General features: G+C 34.7%; 2 protein-coding genes across 2 annotated transcripts; one reads left to right on the top strand and one right to left on the bottom strand.

Annotated features, from left to right (window-relative positions):
• The first annotated feature begins 6,537 nt into the window (after positions 1-6,537).
• Positions 6,538-7,278, top strand: LOC144557050 (uncharacterized). The gene has a single exon (XM_078305623.1). It carries the CDS (start codon positions 6,538-6,540, stop codon positions 7,276-7,278), a length of 741 nt encoding a protein of 246 aa, XP_078161749.1.
• Positions 7,279-8,495: 1,217 nt separating this feature from the next.
• LOC144556970 (U-box domain-containing protein 70-like) lies at positions 8,496-10,929 on the bottom strand. The gene is made up of 3 exons (XM_078305521.1): positions 10,731-10,929; positions 9,076-9,175; positions 8,496-9,015 (listed from the first exon to the last, which is right to left on the bottom strand). Exons 1-3 carry the CDS (start codon positions 10,927-10,929, stop codon positions 8,496-8,498), a joined length of 819 nt encoding a protein of 272 aa, XP_078161647.1.
• Between the last annotated feature and the right edge of the window lie 2,157 nt (positions 10,930-13,086).

The raw sequence follows: 13,086 nt of genomic DNA, 5'->3' as shown, positions 1-13,086 counted from the left end.
TAAGAAACAACTACGAACTTAGATTGAATTTAGACATCTCTCGAGCCAACAGTGATATTTTTTCTTTCACAGAGGTCCTTACATTTATTATATTTTGCATTTTTATTTAAAAAAAACAATTATATACGTGTAAATGTTAATATTTCTGTAGGAAGGGCCACAGGATATGAGTGAGCTCCATGACTCATCTGAGATCAGGCATTATGCCTTGATGTCCTCTCCTCTTAAATTTTACATTAAGGTCCTTATTATTATCATTTTTTATTTGAAAACTGTGAAAATTGTGGTGCTATTTTGTTTACTAACCTAGAATTAATTTCAGTAGCCAAAAGTCATTGCAATTTTACCTTCTTTATTTTAAACTGCATTTGGTTGTGTTGATATTTTTCCATCAGTCTGTCTATAGGTTTGAATAGTCATGGTAAGTGAGTTGGGTTGAGTACCTACATGAACAATTTTCAAGCCTACAGTTGAAAAGGTCATCTCAATTCATGAAAGAAAGACACGATTGATGTTCTCCTTTTGTTCTTGCTTTGTTCAAATCACCTTTTCCCATGGCTTATATTTTGGTTGCAGGTACACACCTACGTGAGCCACGGCAAGCAGATATCACGCTTTGATTATTACTGTCCGAATCATGGGTATTTTCTTTATGTTTTTATATATTTTTTTCCTTTTCATTGGTTTATAATTGCATTTTGCCAAGCACGTTTTTGGGCTGACGTAGAAAGGTGAGGTGAGTAAAACATGCCTGAAAACTAATTGAATTTGTTTGCTATTCTTGTAATGGTCAACTGATGTGCTTATTTTGTCAATGTAAATAAAATTTAGCACTTAATGCTATCATGGTCACTATTCTTGTAAAGGTGAGCATCGTATTTTTTTATGTTTATGGAGCATCTTAACATGGTGTTCTTAACTCTGTGTACCGGTATGGTATGATGCTAGTAAATCTCTATTAGTGTGTCACTAGGCCTCTCGATCTGTGTACCAGTCCTAAGTATGTGAAGTCATACTCATTTTTGTGTTATATGCGGTGAGTGTTAGCATTAACTACAATGTACAGATGCCACACCACCTGGCGAATTGGGTGAGAAGATCGGGGTAGCAGTTCTAATAGTGATATGCATGCTAGGAAGGCCTTTGAAGTGCAGCTCAACAACATGGGCAGATATATATGGAGGATAATATGCTTTGAACTTCTCTTTTTAGTTTTAACTTTACTTATTCCTATATATCACCTAGACTATTTTCTAAAAGAAACTCGATATAATAGTCATATTTATGAAATGTTTTGCTTGCTTCTGTTTAACTAACTTTTGAACTACTGCCTTTTCTAAAAGTTATGCTTGCTTTATGTAATTCAAAGTTAGAGACAAAAAAGTCAATTTGTTTTATCAGTATTAGTTAATATTTTTAAATGATTCAATCACTAAACGGAGATATAAATAAATACGATGAGTTTCAATGGGAAAATAACTAAATTTAAAGTTTTAATAGATAAATATCTAATTAATGGAGGTATATATCTAAATTTCTATTATATATAATAGTTTTAATAGTTGTATTTTAAGTTTCACAATTTTTGTTATTAGTCATTTAAAAGGGTGAGGTATAAAAAAAAAAAACATAAAAGTTCTGTATAAATTTATAAAGACATTTGAATTTTATTTGTATTATTCGATCTATACATTAATTATGGTTACTCACACTATTTTTATTTATGAACATGCATTCTGTTGCTTTAGAAATAAATATATACAAGCCATATGAATAAAATGAACTTTGTATGTGTCTAAGGCAAAATGAATTTCGCATGATGAACTTCTCTCTCTTTAAAAACACTTTGGTTTTCAATTTTATTTGAGCAATAAATGAAAATTATTTGTGTATTTGTATACATTACTTAATTTTTCGCCTAAGATATTAGAGAAAACTAAATTAATGGAACAAAATAGAAGGGGAATGAATTAATGCATGAGAAAGGATGAAAGAAAGTAATTATGAAACAAAAGAAATAATTTAAAAAATATATATATAAGGAATGAAAAAAAAACAAAAACAAAATACTAAATTGATCCTAATTTAATTTGACATAAACAAATATATTTGTCATGCCTATTTGAACTAATAATATCACACAACATAATCCTTCTCATTTAAAAAAATAGGTGCACTGATCTTTATAACTAGATTTTTGTGATGAACCCATCCTAGAAAATATATCAATATATAAGATAAACTATAATATAATCAACATACGCCATTTCTATTGTTCCTTCCACTCCCCTTTTTGTCTCCTTTAATTTGCTGCTTCTTTGCCTATTTGCCTCTTTGGTAAAAGGTTTAAGTAGAAATAACGAAGAAAATTAAAAATCGAACGTTGAATCAAAATTTTGTCGTTTTGGTAAAAGCTATTCCTTTTAGGATTTTGAATTTCAAACTCCTTTCTATAAAAATTTATTTGTCGGATCCCTTTTGTCCAGAATGCGTGGATAATAGCATAGGTAGTTTGCTTCGATCTTTTTTGTCGAATCTTGATTAGAACTTCATTAAAAAAATCTTTAAAGTTAAGGTATTTTGTAAAATATAAATTAATAAATGAAGTAACCATGTTATTTTTTTTCTTATATTTAACAACTCATGCGGATGGTTGACTTAATTTTTTCACCAAAAATGCATATTGAACCAAAAAAATGTGGAGTGGTGGGGGGGGATATTTATTTGCTTGTTATATGTTGTAATATATTATCTTCACTTAATAAATAATAAAGTTGGGTAAGAAGCGTGAATTGGGACATAATTAAATGGACATGTCTTGAGTCAAGGAGTAATAGCAAAATCAAAAGCTTAATTTCTAGTAAAAGTCACTATACCAAAAGTCATAACATCTGATTACCATGCTTAAAAGAATGTACAAAATTATAGTGAATACACATGTTTCACAACACCTATTTCAACATAGATTAAGAGCTATATAAGGGGGCATTTGGTTAGCGTTATAGGTCATTCCAAGGAACAGAATGATTCTATGGAATGTAATGCCAGGGAATGTCATTCCCGGGCATGTGTTATTTCCACATTTGGTTCGCACATGGCTATTACTTTAACATTCTCTGGAATGAGTCATTCTCATGTTTGATTTGCACATAGCTATTCCAATGGCTATAGACATAACTTCACTATTTATTAATTATTAACTAAATAACGTTACGTTACCAAATTTTTGATGTATTGTTTAAAGATAAATTATAAATCAGATAAAATATATTTGAGATGGCATGCCTGTCACATTAACTACGTCTGTCTTTTCAAACTATCTATTATATATTTGTATGTTCTATATTTCTACAGCATTATAATAGTTTGACAATTATTTACATAAACTTAAAATTATAGTTTGACAATTATAATAGTTTGGAAATTAAGAGAGATTTTAGCACCAATATATAGAACCATAGACGGTGCCTTACCGTTTCCCTAGAAGCCGATTTTTTAAAAAATACCCATTAAAAAAATTAATTTAATAAAAATAACCAGATCTGAACAGAAAATTTAAAAATACCCAAACCGCGGATTTTTTCCGCGCTCCAGAATTTTTATTCCTGGCCGCGGAAAAAATTCGCGCTCCGAAAAAAAAAAAAATTAATTTTTGAGCCCGAGCGCGGATATTATCCGCGGGCCGGATTTAAAAATATTTTTTTTTTTTTTTTTTTAGTTTGGAGAAAAAAAATTATTTTTTTGGTCCAACTTTACACTTCTGGTTAACATTTCAAAACGCCTTCAAAAATCATGAAAATTTACCGACATGCATTCTTGACTTCATAGAATAAGACTGTAAAGTTTCATACAAAATCTCAGAACAGATTGTGAGATATCGGCTCTCAAAAATTGCCCGAACTGCTGAAGGAGTGCTTCTGACCCCAACTTTGCACATCTGATTAACATACCAAAACAAATTCAAAAATCATGAAAATTTGCCGACATGCATTCTTGACTTCATAAAATAAGACTGTGAAGTTTCATACAAAAACTCAAAACAGATTGTGAGATATCGGCTCTCAAAAATTGCCCGAACTGCTCTCAAAAAAAGTTGGGCTCAGAAGCACTCCTTCAGCAGTTCGAGCAATTTTTGAGAGCCGATATCTCACGATCTGTTTTGATTTTTTGTATAAAACTTCACAGTCTTATTTTATGAAGTCAAGAATGCATGTCGGCAAATTTTCATGATTTTTGAAGTTGTTTTGGTATGTTAATCAGATGTGCAAAGTTGGGGTCAGAAGCACTCCTTCAGCAGTTCGGGCAATTTTTGAGAGCCGATATCTCACAATCTGTTTTGAGATTTTGTATGAAACTTTACAGTCTTATTCTATGAAGTCAAGAATGCATGTCGGTAAATTTTGATGATTTTTGAAGGTGTTTTGATATGTTAACCAGAGGTGTAAAGTTGGACCAAAAAAATAAATTTTTTTCTCCAAACTAAAAAAAAAAAAAAAAAAAATATTTTTAAATCCGGCCCGCGGATAATATCCGCGCTCGGGCTCAAAAATTAATTTTTTTTTTTTTTTTTTTTTTTGGGGGGCGAATTTTTTCCGCGGCCCAGAATAAAAATTCCGAAGCGCGGAAAAAATCCGCTGTTTTGATATTTTTAAAATTTCTGTTCAGGTCTGGTTATTTTTATTAAATTAATTTTTTTAATGGGTATTTTTAAAAAAATCGGCCCTAGAAGTCAACAAGGCAAACTTAATTTCAAACCAAAATTATCAATGTAGTCCCATTGTCATTCTTTTATATAAATTTTTGGAGTGCAAGTCCCAATGTAGCTTTACTATGTCCTTACTGTATTTAAATTCTAAGTATATGGTTCTGTTTAGATAAGGGAATGAAGGGGAGCGGCAGATGTATAATGCCTACAAATTGATAACATTGAAATAAAATAAAATAAAAAACTCAACTAAATTTTAGTGGCAATTATGTTCTTAAATTTTAGACACTATTAAAACGATAATAACAATAATTAACAAGAGTTCATAGTTGAAACCTATGGGGACATTGATCGTGATTCATGATCATATTAATAAAATTTAAGCATTTTCCACACTACTTTATATTGAAAGTAAGCTACTAGCTTAAGTTAGTTGAGATTGTAATTTTATTCCTTATGAATAGGTATTAACAACTTAAATAATGAGTAGTTAAATTTGAAATGTTGTGAGAACTAATTAATTTGATGTATTTTTCTGATAATGAATTTTTCATAAGTTCGGAGAAGAGTATTACGAAGAATATATTTTATTAGTACATATTACGAAGATGGCATATGTGTATATATATCGAGCCATAGAAATTTGAGAGATTGTTCAATAATTAAATTACCTTTAATATTTTGATATTTGTAATTAATTTTAAAAAAATAAAAACATATGTGGGACGAAAATAATTAACACTATTCTATTTTACTCCTATTTTTAAATTAAGTTACAGCACTTCTAATGATAACAAAATTTGTATGGATTAATTGCTTGAAACAATTCATATAAAATAGATAAATATATCAGACTGAACTAACATCACTAACAAGCTTTCTAAAATTAACAACTCACTACTTTTTGAATATTAATTATATTATATGACTTGAAATAAATAATTAACTACATGCATGTACTGTAAACATTATAAATTGAGTAACTAACATATGCAACACAAAATATAAAATTTGATTTCCAGACACATTTAATATAGATATAATGTTGTGCAGTTTGGGTTAATTATTTGGACTTAAAAAAAAATGTGAGAAATAATTGAAGCACAAAAACCGTAAAGCATTTTAATCCCCATTGGACAACGCTATGACGATCTGAGCCAATTAAGCTAATGATTATTTCTCACAAAAACCGTAAATCATTTTCCCCCACACTACAAAGTACAAACCGATCAAAGCGAACCCTCCCTAGACCCTAGTGACTACATCCTTTTTTCTTAAAATTAAATTAAAAAGTTGGTTTGTCACGAAATAAACTAATGATTAATTTTCTCAACAATAACAAAGGTTAAACCGTTGATTTTGATTCATAGTAGAATAAACCGAATCAATATATAGATTGATCAACTCTTAGTCACACCTACACACTACTAAGAAAACATATCGCACTTCTTCAAAAAAAAAAAAAAAAACTTTGATGCAGCCAAGCTCCTAATATCCGAATTAGGGGTTGTTTCTTTAGATTTGAATTCCCTGTTCGACACAATCCAAACTGATGCGCTCCAATTGAAAACATTACTCGGAGAAGAGAACCAATTGACAAGAACTAGTCGATCAAGCATCAGCATAAGGTCCTATTCAGCTACTGAGAGTGTGAATAACACCACACAACAGTTCGAATTAAGTTATGAGTCGACACAAGACAGTGCTGCCATGTCAGAGGTCAAGAATACAATAGACTGCCTTGACGGCCGCTTAAAGCAGTGTCTCATAAAAAAACAGCTGTTGATTCATTGCTGGATACTGAGATCGGTAAAGGACGCTTTGAAGAGTTCATGTACCATGGTCTGATAGTACCAGTCAAACATGAGCACTGTGATGAGGTCCATGCATTCAGAGTATATCCATGGATCCGTCAGCAGCTGATCGAAGCAGCGAAAGAAAACAATTTCTTGGAGCTTGATCCCATGGGAAATCCTGTTGTCGGTACAACTAATTGTGTGATTCTGATGAAGGGGCAAAAACATGTGCGAGCACGAGTGCGGTCTTTTGGTAGGTCCAGCAATCAGGGTTTGCTATCCGTATACAATGTCGACCAACAATATGTGCATCTCGACAAGTCATGGTTCTCTGGCCAGAAAAAAATGGGCACTTTCCAGGTTGGGAGGTGTACTGCCTCCAGCGAACACCATACCGAGCTTGTGAAAGAATGGTTGTTGAAGGGTATCGGGGCTTGTAGGAACTTGAGGTATCTCAGCCTCAGAGGAATCTCTAGAATTGAGTCCCTTCCTGTTTCAATTGGAGATCTTTACTGTCTCATAATTCTCAATGTTAGAGCGTGCCACAACCTCGAAAAGTTGACTGTTGCTGTCACATCATTGAAGAAGTTGCAGTACCTAGATGTATTAGAGTGCTATTTGCTTGATCAAATGCCTCGAGGCCTCGGTCAGCTCGTCAACCTAGAAGTGCTAAAAGGCTTTGTGATTGGGAGCACGAAAAGCAAAGACCCGTGTGGTCTGATAGAGCTGACGAGGCTAGAGAAGCTAAGAAAGCTCAGCATCAGCATAGGCTGTTAGTCAGTGGCAACCGATGACGAGCTCCAACAATTGGCCAGGTTAGAAAACCTGTGGTATCTTTCAGTAACATGGGGAGTGGTAGCATCACACAAGAAACAGTCACTTGTTTCAAATGCTGGTAAAGTCAAGACAGCCGAGAGCATTGAAGACATGTGTCTCTGTCTTCCCCCGAAAATTGAAAAGCTTGATCTTCGTCGCTGTGTACCATTTAGTGTATTAATTTCCTGATTGGCTTTTGCCGACAAATTAAGTTGGCGGCTGGGCTGTCGAGGTATTGCGACTGAGATTCCTGAGAAATCTCAAATGTGACCTAGGTGGCGGAACCGAGCAGATCGGCCTAGGGTGAGGTAGAGCCGATCTGATCAGATCTAGGTCAGATCTGATCAGATCTAGGTCAGATCGGACCAGAGCATAGGAGCTCCTGTGCGGACCAGTGCTGACCTAGGCGGAGGTAGGCGGACCAGGCGGAGCTCCGGCGACGTTCAGGCGGCCCTGGCAGAGGTGAAGGAGGAGGTATGTGCTACAGTACCGCGGGTTTGCTAGTAAAATGCAAACCCGCGGTAGTGAAATGACCGACCGACCTGCTGTCCACGTACTTTCTTACTGAAATGCAAGCGGGCCGCGCCCACCCACCGGACTTGTACAAGTTGATTATGAAACACTTTGCTGCTTGGTAATCAATGTCAAGAGCGAAGAGAAGAGATAAAGGGCGTATCTGGCAAGCAAAAAACAATCACGAAGAATAAAGAATAGATGTAATGCATTCATTACAAGGAGATATTTTAACCCTCGATGAAACTAAAAAACATCCACCAAGTTACTTACATAATATTGACGATGAACTTACCAACTTGATAAAGTCTCGGTTGATTAAAATAAATATAAATAACCAGCTGCACAAACAAACAAGCTTGTATTTTTTTTTTTTTTTAAAAGAAGGCAGAAATGCCCATCCATTAATAGAAAAGAGAGTCCTACAATAAGAACTGACAGAAATGCTTTCATCAGTAAAGCATGCAAAGTGTCGTCAGGCAACCACGATGTGCCCGACAAACAAAAACAACAAAAAGGCTCTAACAAGGGAGCCAACAACAGGTATGTCATGGAAACACTCCATGCTTATTACAAGCAAGCAAATAAAATGACTACTAAGCAACTATTGCATGTGCAAGTGATCTCTACAAATAAGCTTGTATAGAAAGTTATTAATTACAAAATCAACGATGGAATAAAGAAGTTGCCCATGACGACGATTGTGATGCAGAAGCAACATCTGCCATGGACTTCATTTCCTTCCAGACTACGGTCGACAAATCAGGCCTATTTATTCTCATTGTATCGCTGCATCTTAGACCCAATGAGATCATCTTATCGGCCTCCTTAAATGGCCAGGGACCTACCGAAGCATCAATTAATTCCTTTAATGTACCTTTCCTATGTTCCTCCTCCACCGATTGCCTTATACCCCATGGGTCTTTGCATGTCACAAGCTGCAATAACATAATGCCAAATGAATAAACATCATTTTGAGGAGTCATTTTCCCCGTTGTGAAGTACTCCGGGTCAATGTAACCAAATGTTCCCTTTAGACAATCTGTAATGTGGAATGGTTGACTTGCATTGGTTGTCCGGTTAAGTTGACGACAGAGGCCAAAATCGCTTAGTTTGCTAACACTGTTCAAATCAAGAAGGACGTTGTCGGGTTTGAGATCACCATGCACAATACCATGAGGTTTGCTACAGTGTAGGAAGCTTAGTGCATCGCAAATCTCAAATGCAATACGAACTCATGCTTGCCATGAGAGGGGTGAAGTGTTGTTTTCACATCGTAGACGGTCTTCAAGGCTACCATTTGGTAGGTACTCATAAATAAGTGCATGGTTCTCTGCACAGGCCCCTATGAGTTTCACAAGGTTTGGATGTTGCAATTTGCTGAGGACTTCAACCTATGATGTTAAAATTAAATAACTTCTGGTTAATTGGAAAATATAAACTCTCCATAGACCTAGATGTTTATGAATGCTTAAAATTTATACATATTTTCCTTTTCTCAAAAAAAAAAATAATAATATACATATTTCCAATGCAAAGGTTGAACTACTTTTACCAAAATATACTACAGAGCATATGTGTGTGTGTGTGTGTGTAGTTTCACGTTCTTGTCTTCTTGATCTATTCTTTCTGTACATTGCATTAGTTTAATCGGTGGTTGTTTATCATTTCTTTACATACTTAAAAAATATACACTTGAGATGTGAGGTATTTAAGGGATCAAGGATCAACAAAGTGATATTATGAGCAGGCAGAAAAAAGCCATCAAGACATTATAATGGTTCATATTTTCTTGAAGTAGAAATATCTCACTCAAGTAAAGGCTTATTTATATCCCAAAGAAAATATGTCAAAAGAAACAAGTAAATTGGGAGCTAAACCAGCCAATACTCTAATGGAAACCAATATTAAACTTGAAATTGAAGATGGTGAAACACTACCTGACATAGGACAATATCAAAGGTTGGTATGCAAGTTAATTTACCTTACAGTTACCAAACCTGACATTGCCTTTGCAGTTAGTGTTATAAGCCAATTTATGCATGCTCCATGCACTAGTCACTTGAGTGCAATTGATAGAATACTAAGATATCTTAAATGCACTCCAGGTTAAGGAATTTGGATGAAGAAAAATAGTTCTAACGATGTGGTTGGTTTTTTTAATGCAGATTGGGTCGGTAGCTGCGATAGAAAATCAACCACAGGCTTTTGTACCTTTGTAGGTGACAACCTGGTCACTTAGAAGAGCAGGAAGCAGAATGTTATGGCAAGATCAAGTGCGGAAGCAGAATATCGAGCCATGACATCCACTGCAAGTGAGCTCATCTGGATCAAACAACTACTCAATGACATGAAGATAAAGCTCAAAGGAACAATGCAAATGTATTGTGACAACCAAGTTGCACGACATATTGCATCAAATCCAGTGTTCAATGAAAGGACAAAGTACATAAAGATCGATTGTCACTTTTTCAGAAAAAAAAAGTACAGTCGGGAGAAATAGAAACCTCATTTGTTAGAAGCAAAGACCAATTGGTAGATGTCTTCACCAAAGCACTTGACAAATCCAGCCATGTAAACATACTCGACAAGTTGGGCTCAATCAATTTATTTGAACCCAACTGGAGAGAGAGTATTGAGAAATAAAATTCTTAGCCCTAGAAAATATTCATCATTGGCATATATAGTTTAGGCAACAAATAAGCTAGCTTCTAATTACATAGCTGTCAAGCTATTTGAGGTACCTAGCTAGCTTTATCCTTGTAAATCTTTTGTAATTAAGACACAACTAGGCTATAAATACTCATGTACAACCTTTTTAAAGATCAGTAAGAACAATTGTTCAACAGTTCTCTTCATTTCCAAAAATTCAATAGTTCATGACAGGGAAAAGTACTGACCGAATATGGTGTTGGTGGGGTTTTTGTCGGCCTGGATCGCAGCAGCTTCACCTATCAGCCGCCTGTTAGGCGTGAACGCAACACATGATGGGGTTGTCATGTTGCCTTGATCATTCGCAATGATCTCCACACGTCCATCATGCCAGACTCCAACACATGAATAGTCTATGCCGAGATAGATCCCAATTGCCGGTGTCATCTTGCTTGTGTCTGTCGAAACTTAATTTTTCAAAGACATGAATGAGTTCATGAAATTTTAAATCAAAGAAGATTTTGGGACCAGGTTTACCAGTTAGTTTTCGTACTTGGGTAAGAGGGACTATTAAATAAGAGTAACTCTATTCTTTATGCCCAAGTTGTTCGTCTATTTAACTTGTGCCATTCTTTTATTCCATTATTTTTTTTTTTATGACAAATTAATTTATATATTGAAACTATAATTTGGTTCTGTGTCACAGTCAAGGTACCATTTGGACCAAGTGTACTCCCTCCTGTCCTTCTCAGAGGTAATTTACTATGTGTTAACTACAACTTACAAGTCAAGCCAATGGTATCATGAATTTCCCCGCAATTTCACAATTAATTCTTTATCATTAATGTAACCATCAGATCATTATTTTGGGTACCAATAGTACCACTTGAGGGAAACAAGCAGATCGGAAGCTTACCTAGAGAACCCATATTACAAAAACAAATGGAATATTAGGAAATGTAGGTCTAGCATGACGGTCCTCGTCTCTCTCTAACTCTAAACATGAATGCATTATTTCTTGTCCATTCTATGATTTTTCATTTTATCTGGTCAGCGCTAATTGCTGATGGTATCGTCCCATGATGTAACAATAAACAATTTATTTTTGCTTCATTAATTCATTTTTATTGGTATATCATGGGACGATACCATCAGCAATTTAGCATGAGCTAATGAAATGAAAAATCATAGAATGGACGAGAAATGTAATCCAGCAATCAGTTTTTCATTTGGTAATTTGAAGATCCAAAATTCAGATTCAAAATGCAAATTTGAAAATTTTCAAAAGTAGGAGGATCCTGACGTTTTTTGTTTTGAGGAAAATTTGAAGCGTGCATTCTAAAATTAATAACATGTTATAAAAAATGTATCATATTCGTCCATGCCGCCTTTTCATGACTCCAGAATATGCGTTCTGAGAAAAACAAGATTCTATTTAGCTCTCATCCTAACCGTTCAAATTGTACCCACGTACGGCTTGGATTAATTACTTGAATCGTCTCTTTCTTCATGTCAATCTGACATATTGCCCGATCTCCTATTATCTTCCAGTAAAATAAAGAATTACTATGTCAGTACTTCAGCGGGGAAGGTTAAAGGATAAAAATTATACATTATTTAGCAAACAAAGAAAGAGAAATTGGTTGGGATCGATGAAGAGCAGGGGCGGACCCAGTAGGGTCATGATAGCTGTTCTTTCTGAATTTTGAAATTTAGTGAAAATCTACATGTTCGAACATTTGCTCCTAACCTCTTCTGAAATTTTGTGTCCTTTTTTAGAATTTTGATTTGTAATTAGTGTTAAATGTATGGTTAGAATTATGATAATTTTTTTGAATTCTAATTGGTAATTACAATTAAAAATCAAAGTATTGGAAATAAGAAGTTCGAGCATTGAAAATTAGAATTTTTTTTTTTTCTAAAAAAAAAAAGACCATAGCAGTGACTTCTAGGATACTAAAAATTAGAAGTTAGAACATTTTTTTTAATCTAGTACTCAATTAGCTAATGGGTTTGAATCTGATTAATCATTTAAAATCGATTCAATATTTTTTGTCCCCCTTAGGAGTGCAAACAAATCAAATAGTGGTAAACCTATATATAGGGCTGCAAACGAATCGAACCAAATCGAATTAGGTCAAGTTCGAATTCGAATTCGAAATTATTTCGAACCGAATCCAATTCGAAATTGAAATAGATTTCGAACCTAAAAGGTCAGTTCGAATTTGATTCGGTATAATTCGAACTAGTTCGATTTGATTCGAAATTAGTTCGAAATTGAGAGCAATTCAAACTGGTTTAGCCGATTTTGCAATGCCGTCTGATGCAAAGGAGGGGTTAGCTGGCGCAGTTGATTTCTCGGGGCGAGAGGAAACGCCAAAGGAGCTGGTGCTGGTGGTTGTAAATTGGTCGGAGGAGAGACACTTGAGACGTGACTGGAGGCGACGGTGGAGGAAGAGCTTGAAGAAAACACCGTAGAGCTTAACAGCGACACTAGGCATGGCGTTTTAATGGATGTGATGATGAAGATGGGATGAGAATGAGGTAGGAAGCAGGAAGCAGGATTCTCTACTACCTATACTAGCACGTACATTATGTGGCGGG

Source organism: Carex rostrata, chromosome 1 (genome assembly GCF_964058835.1).
Source record: "Carex rostrata chromosome 1, lpCarRost1.2, whole genome shotgun sequence".
Taxonomy (NCBI): domain Eukaryota; kingdom Viridiplantae; phylum Streptophyta; class Magnoliopsida; order Poales; family Cyperaceae; genus Carex; species Carex rostrata.
Note: the sequence above shows the minus strand (reverse complement) of the source record. Positions and strands in the feature narration are given on the sequence as shown.